The 16,440-nt window shown below is 41.7% G+C and overlaps 2 protein-coding genes across 2 annotated transcripts in view; one reads left to right on the top strand and one right to left on the bottom strand.

Annotated features, from left to right (window-relative positions):
• The window catches only part of slc2a13a (solute carrier family 2 member 13a), a 46,597-nt gene extending 34,460 nt beyond the window's left edge, over positions 1-12,137 (top strand). Inside the window, exons 5-10 of the mRNA XM_028399316.1 lie at positions 7,431-7,594; positions 7,676-7,796; positions 9,955-10,080; positions 10,226-10,344; positions 10,428-10,580; positions 11,165-12,137. Of these exons, the coding sequence (XP_028255117.1) occupies positions 7,431-7,594; positions 7,676-7,796; positions 9,955-10,080; positions 10,226-10,344; positions 10,428-10,580; positions 11,165-11,391 (910 nt within the window). The 3' untranslated portion in view covers positions 11,392-12,137. The remainder of the gene's footprint in view (positions 1-7,430; positions 7,595-7,675; positions 7,797-9,954; positions 10,081-10,225; positions 10,345-10,427; positions 10,581-11,164) is intronic.
• Positions 12,138-13,288: 1,151 nt separating this feature from the next.
• On the bottom strand, positions 13,289-15,629 carry LOC114444518 (uncharacterized). Its single transcript, XM_028419145.1, has 9 exons — positions 15,612-15,629; positions 15,406-15,520; positions 15,249-15,322; positions 14,987-15,114; positions 14,808-14,905; positions 14,673-14,730; positions 14,558-14,591; positions 13,925-14,081; positions 13,289-13,458 (listed from the first exon to the last, which is right to left on the bottom strand). Exons 1-9 carry the CDS (start codon positions 15,627-15,629, stop codon positions 13,289-13,291), a joined length of 852 nt encoding a protein of 283 aa, XP_028274946.1.
• Positions 15,630-16,440: the final 811 nt, after the last annotated feature.

Genomic DNA, 16,440 nt, shown 5'->3' with positions numbered 1-16,440 from the left:
GATGGTCTCATTGTGTGGTCATATACGCATGTATGATGGTGAATAGTCATTGGTGGTGAATAGTCATTGGAGTGAGAGCTCTTACCGGCAATACAACATCTTTGAGCAAAGCTAAAGTTTTTGGTTCATATCAGCAAACTGGACAGAAAGCTGCAGCTGCAGCTGCGGGCGACAGAGAGGACAGAGCAGCCGGACTGATGGGGGTCAGAGTCTGAGGATGAGGATGAGGATGAAGCACTGCGTGTTAGATGCATGCTGCTAGCTAACTCCGTCCAAAACGGAGGCTGATTCACTTTTAAGTAGGAACGTGTCGCTGCAGTCAGGTAGTCTTATACATGGGTCTGTTTGATGTATGTATTCAAACACTGTTTCTGCGTGTAAAATGACCTTTTCTGTTCCTCTAAATAGTCATCTGGAACAGTCTGGACACTTTATTGAATGTTTTATAGCGTCCTCTGTAGTAAGCAGGGGCTAATCGCTGCATTCAATCACTTAAAATGCAATTCAATGTGTAAGTAAGAATACGTTACTCTGACTGAGTAATGTAACGGAATACATTACAAATTACGTTTTAGGGCATGTAATCTGTATTCTATAACTGAATACTTTTTAAAGGTATTCTTCCCAACACAGTACACTGTGAAATATGAGTGTGTATCGTCGGTGGCCAGTTACTCATTTTGTGTTGACACCAGCCAGTTGGCCCTCACAGATGGCCCCACAGACAAATGTCATGCTGGAAATGTCACCAAAAGCCATTTTTACATGGTCACTCTGCTGGCAGCACAGCGAAGAGCTGGCAGAGCCCGCTCTGTCCTGTGTCGTGTTGTCGAGTCTGTGCACACAAAGACTCAAACCAACAACACCAACTTGTGCATGTTTTTATGTTTTCAATCATTCATAAGCAGCTTAATCATGAAAACCTTTTCCGCCGTCTCCGGCTGAGTCACAGCCAGGCCTCTTTAATGAGAAGTATTCTAATTTTCCCCTGTAATCAAACACACACAGGAGCACTTCACACTCATACACTCCTCACAGCTAGAAGTCATATATGAGGTATGCTCATTGTGTAGATGCAGTGCCACTTGCACAATGTTTTTGATCGCACATTTCAACTTGTGCAGCTTTATATGATTCAGATAACACAAAGAGAAAAATTGAGACCAGACTGAAAGCTGATTTGTTATTCTCAGTTCACCGCATGGTGTTCCTCTGATGTCTGATTATACTTCTTCTCAGGACTCTGGCTGTGTAACAACTGTACTCGATTGATTGACGTCTTCTGTTATTATCATTGTGTTTTATTTGGAATAGTGTGTGGAACCCACCAAAAGCACCACCATCCTGTTATTATACAATAACATGCCAAAATCTATTTCTTTTAACTCTTACAGTTGACTAATTATCAGTAAGTCGAAATATCTAAAGGTACTCTGTCAGAACAAAAGACTTTTATTTTATTATTCAGGCTGATTAGCAAAATACTTTTGCACATATATGCTGAGGCTTCTGACCGTGGGTCAACAATAGCAGCTTGTATGCTAACTGTATTCATGAATTCATAGCCAGAAACATGCTAAAGCTAGTCAGTCAGAGCAGATCTAATGTTCATTGTTTTAAAAGATCATTTTGTAGGTTTGTTTGTTTTTTTGTTTATTACCTATGGAAGATTTGTTACCACAGCTGTAAACTTGATGCAGAAGTAGGTGTTTGAGTGTGAGTGTTTGGGTGGAGCAGCGAAGATACAGCTTCTTAACCCTTTACTGCACAGACTTTGCTTCCAAAGATGTGTGTTTCTTCCAACATGGCAGCTCCCAGAAGCAAAAAAAAAATCAGCATAACCACATCATCCATCTTTATATTCCATCTGTGATGAACACCAGTAGAGACACATGAAGATAATATATCCTTCATTATTCTGGACTGGTGTTTCTCTAGTCACCTAAAAGTCAACACTGTCAAATCACCGCTTTTGAACAAAGCTGTTATTTGTAATCCTAGTAGTGATCGAGTTGTCAGTCTGTCTGAAAAAGACACCTCTTTATATTCAGCCACCATGACAATTACAGAAAAGTGTCATCACTTGTGGATTTGTACATTATGCCTCCATCACAGCCAACCAAGTCATTCATAAATGATTGGTTGGTGGCACTTCTGTATGTTTCTTATTTTATGTAAGAAATTTGTGCAATTTGTGGGTCAGCCAGGGAAGTGTGTGTGTTTTGTCATTTCTGTTTTCATTCTGTAATGAAGCCAGACAACCGCAGATGTTTCACTGTGTGTGTGTGTGTGTGTGTGTGTGCGTGCGTGCGTGCGTGCGTGCACGTGCGTGTGTGTGTTCAGAATCACAGCATCCTATCTGCAGTGTACCTATTTGGACTGATCGTTTTTGTTCCCGAGCATAAATGTGACGCCACTCTGTGTTCGTATGCATTCATTTGAAAAATAGGCCAGTCCCCAAGAGAATCTCCATCTCTCTCTCTCTCTTCTTCACTCACACACATGCTCTCTCTACCTCTTTCTTTCAGACTCAATCTCTCTGCATCTTTTCCTGTCTGTCCATTTGTTCTTGTTTCCACACCCACATCCCTCCTTTTCTATTTTCTCCATCCATTCATTGTCCTTCTCGCCTTTCAGTCTTGTCTCACTTCCTGCTCTCTCTCTCGCTCTCTCTCTCTCTCTCTCTCTCTATATATATATATATATATATATATATATATACATGCCTCCTTCTGTTTCATCACTTCAACACCTCGTAGCTTACTCGCTTCCTCAGCAAGTCGGTCACTCGCACACTCACTCACACACACAAGCTCTCTCTCTCATTCTCTTGCACCCACTCACACACACTCTTACACTTGTTTGCTCACTCGTTCTCCCTGTCTCCCTGCTGCCTTACAGTTGATCCTTCCCTCCGTCTCCTCCCGCCCCTAAATCCATACTATTAAATTACATAATTAGATGAGTGCTCTGTCAATAAGTAGCACTCTGTTAGAGCGCTCTCACACTCTTCTCTTTCACACCCTCACATACAAGGATTTGTGTCAATTATCAGTGTTTACATAAGAAAATATTCAACATATTTTCAAACCTGTTGATATCCAGGTCTTTCATAATGTCTAAAAGACTGATTTAGGGTAACACAATCACCAAATATTTATTTGATCAACTTGTGATGCAAACCTCCTTCCTAACCCGCCTGGTTTGCAGCTTTGCAGCCCCATACCCAACACTCTGCAATGCAGTGTGTGTTCTGACACCACTGTTCCTTCCTTTTGATGGGCACTGACCACTGCAGACCAGGAAGACCACACGATGGCTGCAGTTAGGAGATGCTGTGTCTCAGTTATCCAGCTGTCACAATTTGGTACTTCACTCAAATCCTTCTGCATGTTGATGTTTCTTTCTTCTTACACCTCAGCTTTGAGAAGAAAATGTTCACTTGCTGTCTAATATCCGACCCGCTGAGAGTAGCCATGGTAACCAGATAATCTCACTGTGTCACTGACCTCATCTGTCAGTGGTCAGATTGATACGGCTGATGGGTGTACAAAGCATATAAATATAAACTCACTAGGCACTAATGAGATAAAGTACATTTTTTATAATTAGTAATCTGTTTGTCATACAGTTACACATAATCATATTTGTGTCATGAATGAAAGACTGTGTGGGTTTCTAGCTGTGATCGGATACTTAGGGTGTGTTCATGCTCAGCAGGATGGTTCCTAAGCTCTCCAATAAGAACAGACCCTGAATAAATATCCTAAAGACCCATTCAGCGCAATTTATCAGCAGCTGGATAAACATAATGCCTTTTAAAAGCTGGAAGAAATGATTTATTCTGTCCTTTTTAAGATGATCTCAGAACATACAGTTGCTTCATCACATAGCAATAAACCAAAGGTTTCCATCCTACCTCAACACTTCAGATATCTGTATTTAATGTGCTATAATGTTACAAATCCACGAGTGTTGTCCTTTAAGTCAGCAGCCTTCAAGACAGTCCTGCAATCAGTAAATGTCAGCCATGAATCAGCGGCATGCTTTCATCGCTGCCCATGCAAAATGAGCTTCAAACCGTACCGAGCAATTGAGTGCAAGAGAGGAGTAGAGTCGATCAATACGTGATCTATTATCACTTTTAAATGAGCTATAGGAAGTCATTTTAGTGTTTCATCTCCTGTGTAACCAACTGTAAAGACAAAGCAGTATTTGCCTCTGGTGTCAGGGATTTGATTTATTCCACTCTTAGAGGTGTAAATAACTACCTGACAAGGCACTGACATGGGATATAAGGACTGAGATGGCTGCATAAAAGTACCTGTGAAAGGTTCGTGTGTGGATATTTTCTCTTCCATCCATTTCTCTTCTTGTTCTTTTTCTCACTTTTTCTCCGCCACACCCGTCCTTTACCCGTGTGCGTGTTGTCAGGAGTGTGGATCCATGTTTCCATTTTCAGACTGGGGTCAGGGCCAGATCACACCTTCTCTAGTTTGCTTCCCTCCAACGCTCCACAGGGTCTTTTATGTAAAAGCTGGTGGGTGTTTTTATTGTACGTGGGTGTGTCTGTGTTTGAGTGTGTGTGTGTGTGTGGAACAGAGAGAGAGTGCTTGTCAATAACCATAAAATTTGGTGTTGGAGTCTAGTTATATTAAAAGTCATTATGGTCATTATGTATTGTGCACTGAGCTGTCTGATCTCTAATATTAAATATTGTGATTATGGCTGGATAGTGTTTTCACAATATAGTTGTCATAGAAACAAATGTGTGGTGGTCCAAATATCCAAACTGGATTCAATATCTGACGATGGGGGCTGTGAGCAGGAACCCATTAGACAAACCATATATAAAGCTAGCCCACATCCATCGTCCATCAAAATGTGAAGCATCAGACATTGTCACAGGCTGAATGATTTGTGCCTTTGAAATTTTGGAAAGCTTCTTTTTTAGAATTAGATAACAAAGTTCACACCCCCTCTGCTGGGTGACCTTTCCACCAGCCACAGGTTAGCGTAGCTTAGCATAAATACTGGTATTAAAAAACAGCTCATCTGGTTCTGTCAAATGGGTGAACATTCTCTTACCAACATTCTCTGGACTGCTTCTTGAGCATCTCTGTGTGCCAAGCTAACCAACCACAGGCTCACACAGTATTATCAGTTTCTTTAAAGCTCAGTATTTAGGGGCTGCATAGGTTTCTATGTTCATTGGTTGGTTGGTGTGGTTTTTATGTAGTTACTCCAGGAGACCACATAGTTCTGTTCAGCACAGCTCCCACAGATTCAGTTAATTGGACCAAATCAGGGCCTGACTCACCTCTGACACCCTGCTGACAGCCTCTTATTAAAGCCTGTGACAGAATCATGAGAGGCTGATTGAAGATCAAAATAAAAATCAAGAAGAATAAATCAATATATACGTCAATATGAGACAGAACTACCTCAGAGCTCTGCTACATTCAGGTCCTGTTTTGGAGTATTTCCTGTCACTGTGGGGCGTGTTAATAGCTGACAAGTTGTGGGTGTATCAGACTGAAATGTGTCACTTTCTATCAGGATTGACAGCTGGATTCTGTCAGGCTTGGAGCACTGCAGTCAAACTTAAAAATATAATGATGTCGATAACATCATGTAGAAAAAAATTCATAACCCTTAAATTAAATACTCATCCAGGGGAGTGTTTTTATGAGCTGCTGCACACTGACCTCAAAGCTTCCCCAACCATTTTTCACTTGACACCCTAACATGACAAACATGAACACTATATGTATAATGTTATGTGTTCCCCAAGGTGGTCTCCAGTCAGGGCTTCATTACTGCATGCAACTGTTAGTGGTCATGTGGACATGAATAATCACTCTTTGGTCATTTTTTTTTCTGCAGGCTGCTTTTCACAGTAATTTTTAAATCAGGGCGTAATGTTTGTGTGTGTGTGAGTCTGTGTGTGTGAGCTCTAATCAGTAAGATGCAGGGCTGGAGATGGAACACAGCAGGCTATACTGCTGAGAACAGAAATAGTACTTTTACTCCCGCTGCTGCTCCAAAACTGTGTGTGTGTGTGTGTTTACACCTGTGTGTGTCCCTTTTCAGACATGCAGTTACACACATCTAAAGGCTGCAAACCACCATCAAAGACAGGCTTATATGTTTTCTCTTGTTTCTTGTGCTGGACTACAGCCAGTGGCTAGTTAGCATGCACATGCATCGGATGAAATAACCCTCCCAACCAGCAGGTGGCAGTAATCGGCATTCATGGTTGAAACATGACTCTACGATGGCTGATTGATCCATTGTGTCAGTGTCCAGGACTAAGAAATGATGTTCTAAAAGCTGCAGTTCCTTGAATGGCCACTTGAGGCAACGCATTTTAATTGTATTATTAACATTAACATGGTGTGAGCTGGACTCACACAGGAAGGTTTTTGGTCATAGCACTAAGTTTGGACTATGACTATGGTGTGGAATGCTGTGTTCAAATGGAGTCAGTATTGACTCAACAAATTGTTGGACATGTAGACGTGATGGTCCTCTGACGAGACGTTGACTCTGTAGTAACAGACGTGGAACTTAGAACCCTTATAACAATAACTCTAATCCCCTCAGGCACCTTATATGACTGTAGGTCATGCTTTTAAAGCAGAGTTTAACACCATCTCATTTCTGTTTGTCTTTGGTTCTGTCTGACTGGATACCAGGGCAGAAAAAAGTAAAGTGTTATTATGCAAATCCTGCAATTGAACGTCTTTGTTTTGGGAAAGAGAGAGAGAGAGAGACAGAGAGAGAACATGAGAGAGATAATGATGCTTTTGAAAAGATGAAAAGCAGAATGCTAATTCTGAGCTGCCTGTAGAGATACAATGCTGGAGACATTTTATTTTGGCTTTTTCTTTAATGAGAATAACCTTCTTTGTATTTGTGTTGCAGTCTCTAAGGGCCTTTAAGTCCCTGTGTGCTGTATGTGCTTACACACATTGTGTGCATGTGGACTTAGTGGATTCCTTTTATAATTTCAGTAATGACATCTTATACAGACTCCTTGCAGGTGCATGCCTGTGCGTGGTCATCGGCCCCACGTTCTTCCCTCCTCTGTCTTTGCTCGCCGAACTGAAGTGGGACCTCATGCAGGTGTCTGTATTGTTGACCGCAGCCTGTTTAGAGGCTTGTTGATGATGATTGAAGATAATCTGCCTACACAGAGCAACAGGGTGCCAGAGCTGTGAGCATAATTACACTGTATGAGAGAGGAGGAGCTGCTGAATGTGAGTGGCGAGGGACTATTTAAAGCCGATGGCTAACTGTCTCCAGATGACTGGCTGTGATTGGAGGATGAGTGGTCGGCTCTTAAGTGGAGAGGATGTGTTGTTTTGTCTTGACAAATATTGGGTATTGATGAATTGATCAAAGTATTCTGTCTCTGTGTTTCATAGGTACTACAGCGCCACCATCCTGCAGATGTCAGGAGTGCGAGATGACAGGCTGGCGATCTGGCTCGCAGGACTCACCACCCTCACCAACTTCCTGTTTACCCTGCTGGGAGTGTGGCTGGTGGAGAGAGTGGGCCGCAGGAAGCTCATATTGGGCAGCATCGTAGGTGAGGCAGCAAGAAGGAAGTAGCGCTTAGAGACCTCGCCACAGGAAGGAAGGTGCTAGTGTGTTTTGTTTCTTCCTACAGGTACGTCTTTGAGTTTGAGCCTGTTGGCTGTTGGTTTTCTGTTGTCCGCCCAGCACAGTCCTCCAGTCACCTTCCATCCATCAGACCCGGCCACAGCCAATTCTACCTGCTCCAAGTACCAGTGAGTCAACACACACACACATACGTACCCCCACCTCAGCTGGAAAACATTTATCAGCTCCTTTTAATACTGATAAGCAAAAATTATACAGCAGCTACAGAACAATTATCCCACATATCCTGGAGTCAGGATCAAAATATCTGCTGCAGGAAGATGTAGGAAGTAGGTGTGAGTGGAGATCTTAGTTTGAGGCATGAAACTGCTGCCACTGCAGGGAATGAGGGGAAATACAACTTCAGATGGAGTGAATCTTTTGAGGATTAACACGTGTCAATATTCGCTTTTGTGCTGCTATGCGCAGGAATAGATGAAAACACAAAGATCAAAATCAAGATTTGCTAATGAAACAGTGAAAGCGAAACAAAAACATGAGAAAATTATAGCTCACCTTGGAGCTCTTGTGTGTTCAGTATGCTGCTGAATGAGTGTATTGAGGATAAAACTTTCATACTGATTCGTATATCTTTCCACACAAATGCAAGTACATTACCTGTACATTAGACCTTTGCATTTCTTATGTCTCATTCCTGTTCCTTACACGTTCTGCTCCACTAACAGAAGAATTGAAAGGAGCCTTTAACAGGAAATAAGCTTGTAAAACACAAACAAAAAAAGTGGGAGGAGGTTTATATTTCCTCCCGGTTAGGATGTTCTCTGCCCATTGGAGCTGAGGAATGATAAATACCTGTGACAGTTGCATTTATTTGACCTATAAGTTAATGCTGGCTGTACCCTTTCTCCTGCAGACAAAGGTCAATTATTAGTGTTTTTTCTCAAGCACAAAAAGCAGCTGCTAGCTTAGCATCACTGAGTGCACAGCTCTCCATTCTCTTCCTTTGAAAGAGGCTAACCCTGTCTCTTAAATCCCTCCCATCTCCACCATGTGCCAAGCTAAAAATATGAACCCAGAGGGTTCAAAGCAATTATTAGAATACATGCAGCATCTGGCTGAAGATCAGTTCAAAATAGATCACATAGTCACATTTGGCACGCAGAGTATCCTTACATATCTGATCCATTTATTAATAAAACAAGGAATGAAACTAAAGGGTTGCCATGACACCAGCAGTGTAAATATAATTTGTCTATATGACTTTCATCATCCCCCATCAAAAACCAGCTACAATTCACTTCATTGTCTCCATTAGCAACAAAGGGCAAACACACACACACACACAAACCAGTCAGTGGGCCGGTGTGGGTTTTCACGTCCCAATTTACTATCACTTACACAGACATGAGATGAAACTCCTGTGTAATGATGGTCTTCCATCAGAAACAACTCCTAACGGGCTCACTGTCAGACACTCACCCCACTCTAACACAACACCACCACCTACACAAACAAACACAGGGCTCATTTGAAGAGATGAGTGCTTTTACCACACTGGAATGGCTTCATTGAGTTCACTTTGCTCCATATGAGCCCACACCTCCACTCAGTGACCACAGCAGCATCAAGTGAGCACCAGGGCCACATACTCACTGTGGATGGGATGTCCCATTTCAGCATGCATTCTGGAAATATGGTTATTATAGGGAGTCACCATGACCATCTGAATTCTGTTCCTGCAAATAGATCAACTAGTAGTTAGCAAGACATGCTAATGCTGGCTGCATAGAGCAGTGTGTAAGGAGGCAAACTGTGTTTTGTGTTTTAGAAAGGAATAAGATGTTATTACAGCATTATGATCAAGCGAACACTCATTACATATATAGACATTTACAAATTGCAATATTTCAATCGTCATTTCTCTCCTCATCTCTCCACAGTATTTATTCGTGCAGCCCTCAGGTACAAATACATGGTGTTTATCTAAGGCCTCGACCTCAGCGTGTAACTGGAGCACTCACAGAGGCTGCAGACTGCAAAAATAGGAAATGCAGATTTCATGCAACACATCAAACTGCATGGAAATCAGCACTGGAAACGTTTCTACATGTAAACAGACAATCAAATAACAGGCAGCAGAACATGACAGGAAGCCGTTTTAATTCAAGATGAAAGATCACATTTTAGTCTTTATTTTGAATCATCACGTCCAGATAAAAGCTAACAGACAACGAAAAGTAACGCAACGCAGCCTCAAGACCTGACATTCAGTTGGATTGATTGAATGACAGCTAACCTGTGTTGTGGCTCGTGTTTGGTGTGCAGGCTGTGCGAGCCCTGCATGCTGGACCCCGGATGTGGCTTTTGCTACCGTGAGAACGGCTCTGAGCTCCTCGCCTCCTCCTGTGTGCCAGTCAATAAGGCCTCCATGGAGCAAGCAGCATGGGGAAGGTGAGTCACATGATGGGTTAGGATGGGATATATATATACATATACATATATATACACACATATATATATATACATATACATATATACACATATATATATATAATCCAGGATTAAACATGAAATGACACATTTGTTTCTCCTGAAGATGCTCCAACTCCACCCTGATGAAGGATCGGACCTACTGGGCCTACAACTACTGTCCCACCTCCTTTTCCTGGCTGGTTTTGCTGGGTCTGGTGTTCTACCTAGCTGCTTTTGCTCCAGGTTAGATACTAAACCCCCTCTCTGAGTCTGTCTCCTTTTTCTGATACCACAAAGCTCACCTTTCATCTGTCTTTCTCTCTTAGGCATGGGTCCAATGCCGTGGACCATCAACTCTGAGATCTACCCCCTGTGGGCGAGGAGCACGGGGAACGCCTGCGCTGCCGGAACCAACTGGACCTTCAACATCCTGGTCTCTCTCACCTTCCTCCACATGGCTCAGTATTTCACCTACTATGGTCAGTTTAAAAGCTTTTATTTTGAAAGGCCCTTTGTCAATCCTTACATAACACACCCGTCAATGCTTGTGTAACACCCCTCCTTTACGTCAAAGGGGGCAACAGCTGATTGATGCCCCAAAGCATTGTTTTTTGCTGCAGTCAGTGTGGCTCAGCAGCAGGTTTCTCCTCACACAGGAAGGAAGTAACCTTTGTTGGAGCTGGAAATCGATTCATTGGGGCTGATTTTGGAGGCATCCTGAGATGAGGCGGGTTAATTATCAATTCACCTGGTTGATGATAACAGTCATCCTTTCAGAGTGGAGAAACACATGGTTGTCATGGAAATGGTAGTAAGCATAATGGAACATTGGATGTAGTGTAAAAATGGAAATGGAAGTCATCTTAAGTCTTTAGTGCTCCTTCCTTCCTGTAGCTCCACTTGTAGCAGCATGTGAGCAGTCGACACCCCATATTAGCTCCCTGTAGGTTCTGCTGTTGAATGAAAACAAACAAACGTATTTCGTTTGAAATCCGCAGCATTGTGTCTCCTGCAAGCGGCTATCCTTTCTCTGGTGACAGTGATGTCTTTGTGTGTCTTTCAGGAGCTTTCTTCCTCTACTCCAGCTTGGCCCTGGTGGGTTTTTTCTTCATCTATGGCTGCCTGCCAGAAACCAAAGCCCGCCGTCTGGAGGAGATCGAGGCGCTGTTTGAAAACCAGCTTTGTTCCTGCGGTGCTTCAGACTCCGACGAGGGGCGGCAGGTCGAATACATCCGGGTCAAAGGTTCAAATTACCATCTATCGGACAACGACGCATCAGATGTAGACTAGTCTGTTAACATGTCTCTTTTTCTGTGATCTGAGGAGCCACTGCACAACTTTCTGAAAGACCTTTCGCTTCTATCAGTAACACAAGTTTAACGTTTAAGCAGGAGTATGAATGTTTCAGCTTATTCTCTGACAGGGTCAACAGCTGGATTTTACACAAATATCTCACCTTTGCTTTGCCCACCCCCAATACAGAGAGGAAGCACAACTGTCTAATAAACAACAGGTACACGAAATACACATTTCTCTCAGAGAAATGTTCCTAATATTTTGTTCTTTCTGTATGATGTTGTGCATAGAGTGTAGAGAGAGATCATCGTTAAGGTACAGTAAAAAAAATGTAGTTGTGTAAACCAGGTTTGTTGTTGACTATGCCTTTTCTGTACGAGACGCGTCTCAGTTAAATGTCATTCAGGCTTGTAGCATAGAGCACAGCAGTGTCGCTTCATATTTTTTAACAAAAAGCAATTACCAGACACGCACAGTGTATTGTTTGTTGGTGCCTAAAGAAAACCACTTGTAGTAGCACTAAGATCGATTTATTTATTTATTTATTTATATAAATGACCCCTAACCCAAACCCTAACCCCCTCCCCCGGTCAAGAGGTCATTCATTCTGCACATAATATTAGTGCCTGTTGTATTGTGAATGTGATCAACAGCCATATTGTCATTTTCCCTACATAGCTGTTGTTTTATTTGCATTTCACCTGTGTTAGAATGTCGCTTTTTTTATTATATCTTCATATATATATATTTTTTTGTTGTCTTCCTCCACAGCCTTATGTACAATAGCCAAGCATATCATTTATGTGTTTCTTGTGTCAAAAGTCAAGGAGTAGGCTTTAGCGTAAATTTGGCAATTGTAAACCTGTACAAATGTGTGAGGTTACACCTTGTTAGTTAAACACATGTAGGTCTCCGTGTAGAAAGTGTTGGAGACTTTGTGTAACAAAAAACAAAATGAGCTGCTCAGATCCAAGAATAATAAGATTCAATACCTCTGTTTAATAATGTTTTCAAATAGGAGGCTGATCTTTTTATGGCGCAATGTAGTGACTCTTCAGTGATCTAATGAAATTCAAATGTAGTAAGTAAGGACAGTCTGTAAAAATCAATGGCATCCCAAATGAGGACGCTAAGAGACCTAGCACCCTCATATGGAAAACATCCTGAAAAAAATTGCTTTATTTACAAAATATTTCTGATTATGAGCTGCACATGCATCTATTAACTTCTATTTTCAGCTAATAGTTAAAGGTGGACAAAAAACTGTATTTCAAAATGTGAAGTTTCCTTCTAACTCTTTCAAGAAGACGTAAAATCACACACACTAGTTTTGTACTGAAAGTATTACTACAAACACACACACAGACACGACTGAGCTGCCCAGAACAGTGATGTGTATCAAAACTTGTGTTGACCAAATATTTAACGTGATCGTTTCCGGCTGCGCCATGAATACTGTGGTGTTCAGCCCTTTACATCCAGTCTCTCTCCATCTCTCTCCATCGTGAGGGGGTGTTAATGTGTTCTTATGGTGAAATGGTTGCGTTTTTTTTTTTCATGTGAACTGATTACATGTGTTTTTAAAGTTTACGAGGAACTACAAAAACACTAATGTTAAAAAAAAGTGCTGCATAGTATATTTGATTATTGTTTAAGCTGTAAATGTTTTGCTAGAGTTTATATTATATAAAGATATCTTCATGAACTCTTATGTATATGGGGAAAGAAATAAACTTAGGACTCAAGAGAAGGCTTTCGGGCTTTAATTTGCTGTCACAACAATAAGAACAGTTAATGTGGTTTTAGTGCTTAAAACTATTAAAACAACATGCACAGAACTGGTGTTTGTTGTTTATTTCTTGTCTTCTACCTTACTTTCACATGTCTCTCCTCATCCTTCCTTCTTCCTCTGCTTCAGCAGGAGCAAAATGTCAGCTATTTCCTGAAGTGGCACAGCCTCCTCTGAGAGTCCATCAACTCCAGTGGCAGATAGGACCTCCTTCTTCACTTCGCCTTCCATCAGAGGGCCAGACTCATGTTGCCCTCTCTCCTCCTCCTTAGCTAAATTAAGAACATGAGAGCAGTAAATGGCTGTTTAACAAAAAGCAGGAGAAATTACAGACACATGAAGTGATGCTGAACATTTCACTTGCAGGTTATTACCTCTGCTAAGCGCATGGCTAAATGGGTTTGTAGGTCTCTGCACGATCACTTTGCCACAGCTACCAGCAGTGAATTTCTTATTAATGCCTGTCAGTGAAGCAGCCTTCGATGTCTTCTGTCTCCAGGGTGTCTGCTTCCCTTCACTTCTGAAGTTTGTTTCCTGATGAAGCTGCGAGTGTGTCTGGCTTTGTAGCAGGATCAGTCTGCCTCCCTGTGGCTGGATGCTGTTCCAACACATCAGCGTTTGTTAGATACAGCCCAGAAGCTTCAGTGTTGTTGTTGACAGCAGAGTTGCACTGAGTGGAAGTGGAAGCATCGCACATCTCAGCAGCAGTTTGGGTTTCAGCATCTCTTGTTTCATCACATGTTTTCTTGCATTTGCACGGCTCCGGGCTCCGAGTTTGTGTCTGAGTAGATAAAAACAGAGATGTGGTACTTCCACGGACATTATCTGCACTATCTATGTTGTTGGTCGTTAGTGTGCGTGGAGCCTGGAGCCATCGCTGACAGCCTTCTTCATCCTGATATAAAATAGGAACAGGGGGAAAATAATTGATTGCTTTTTAATATGCTGGTTTGTTAGTGCTAACTATCTCTCTTCTGTGTACTGGTGTGACTTATATCATCTGTACTGAGGTAACTTCCACCACAAGAGTAAGTAACATGTGCAGCCAATTATGTGCTCAGGGATGTGTCCTGGACTCGCTGTGGGATGTAAGACAACTATTCAGTCCTTTTTGTTCCTCCTCCAATTAAAATAAATATGCAGACACATTGGGGATGTTACAAAACATACAAAAGTTCACATCAGTGGACTTGGAGAGCTGTGAATAGATCATCTAGAAGTGCACATCCAGCAGCTACGGTTTGGCTCACTCAATTTATTGTATTTTAAGGTTGTTAACAAATTTTAACAAATATTTGACTAGATTTGTTGTAGTCACAAATTCTACCACTTGGTGGCAATGTAAGTCCAGAATTACACACTCATGCTTACCTCCCCTTGCCTGTTCTGTGGGTTAGGCACAGTTCTGACAACAGACAGAAAAGTCAACATTAATCATAAACATTAATTTCAATCAGATTGAGTATGTAAAACATCACATGCTTACTGTGGTGTTGACGACTCTGTTAGGTATATTTTGTCCTTTGCTGTCCTTAAATATGAAGCTGAAATGACATGAAATGTAATGAAACCAGATGAATTCGATCATTGTGATTACATAAGCATTTAAAGGTGTATTGACCTTCTTGTACAAATGGTTGGTTAAACATGAAGTCCAGCATATGCTCCTTGTCCTCTTTGCCTTGGCTTAGGGTGACAGCCTGTCTCGCCTCTGTTTTACTGTAACAATACACGTGATTATAACTGGTTAATTCAAAGATACAAAAACAATCATTCTTCTACATCAGAAAAAACTCTCACTCTGGTGCTGGATTTCCAAACAGGACTTGGGATGATGTGGCTCTCTCCAGTTGGGAGAAGGGTGGGTTCGACCTGCAGGACAATGGGATGGTGTCTGTCATACCTCTGGGCTGGGAGAAAGGCTGAACCTGACAGAATAAAGGCAACAGGAATATTAGTGATACACCAATCAATCAACCTCCACAACGCCCAGCCAAGGAGCTATTTTTGTAATAATAACCACAGAAGCATTGTTATAGTAAGATAATAATACTGTCTCTACCTCCTTCTGCTGCGGTACTGAGGAGAAGTGTGACTGGCTTTGCTTCTGTAGATTGAGCTGCAGGGGGAATAATCCTGAGAAGAGAAGGTATATGATGTGCTTATACAAAGTAAAAGAATATATTGTTATAACACTGTGTTTTCAATCATCTTACAACCTTGGCCGGAGCAGGCTGACGAGGTGGTGAAGAAGGGGCTGGTGGGTTCAGTGATGTGTGGCTGGTAGTCAGAGGCACTGTTGTCTGAGTAAGCTGACTCCAGCACTGGCGACAGCTTGTGGAAAATCAGTAAAAGAGTTTTGTTCATATTAAAAAAGAGAACTGACAGCTAAATGCACAGTATACATAGCTGGTATGTGACCAACCTGTTGGGGAATAATCATCTTTCTTTTTCTGGCTGCTGAAAAACTAGGTATTACCACAAAAAAGACCAATTAATATACTTTTGGAAAATACAACAAAGGCTATAATCAGTGCTCCCACTACCTGTCTTGTGGCTGGCCCTCAGCTAGACTCAGCTGTGATGGAGAACAGGGGCTCATTGGTAAAACAAGGGGCTCATTTCTCCTGTGCGTGGATCTCCCTTTAGGGCTGCCCAGAACTGCTACTTTAGGAGGATCTGATAAAACAACACTTTTATTTACCATAGAGAGGCATGCATAGAGGTGTTGACACACAGACGAGGCACTTTGAGGCTGATATGAGCACTGAAGGGACATTTTTGGCAATAAGAGTTAATATTGCAAGATTAAGGTAAACACATGTAGGTTATTTGATGTTTTAGTATTTACACTTAAGATGTGATTATTGAAAAACATTAATGCCACTAACTGATGTTTTTCAGCATATCTTTATGAATTATTATTATGCTATGCTGCCAGTCTCACCTGCATTTGTTTTCTTAGCAGCAATCTGGTTGGAAATAAACAAAGTCACCAGGTCCATGCTGCCAGAACTAGAGTTTACAGGGGAAGAGTCTGAAACAGATACTCCCAGGTTTTTCAGTTTCTGTTGTATTTTCCTCTTCTCAATTAACTTCTGCATTAAAAAAAATGCAAAACTATAAGATTTAGCTTCTTAAAAGGTGGCTAACTTGGTGTTGTTTAATTGTAAGTTTTATTTGGCTCCCTCACTCTTTGTTTTTTCGCATCATTCGTCATCACAAGCCGGTTCCTGCAAGATGACATCTTCTTG

Source organism: Parambassis ranga, chromosome 2 (assembly GCF_900634625.1).
Source record: "Parambassis ranga chromosome 2, fParRan2.1, whole genome shotgun sequence".
Lineage (NCBI taxonomy): Eukaryota > Metazoa > Chordata > Actinopteri > Ambassidae > Parambassis > Parambassis ranga.
This window is presented reverse-complemented; position numbering and strand designations above follow the sequence as displayed.

Excerpts from the sequence above, each read along its gene's own strand:
- LOC114444518 (XM_028419145.1), bottom strand. Across the intron at positions 15,323-15,405 it reads GTCAGCCTGCTCCGGCCAAG|GATTATTCCCCCTGCAGCTC; the intron begins GTTGTAAGATGA and ends TTCTCTTCTCAG. Across the intron at positions 14,592-14,672 it reads ACAGAGTCGTCAACACCACA|AACTGTGCCTAACCCACAGA; the intron begins GTAAGCATGTGA and ends GTCTGTTGTCAG.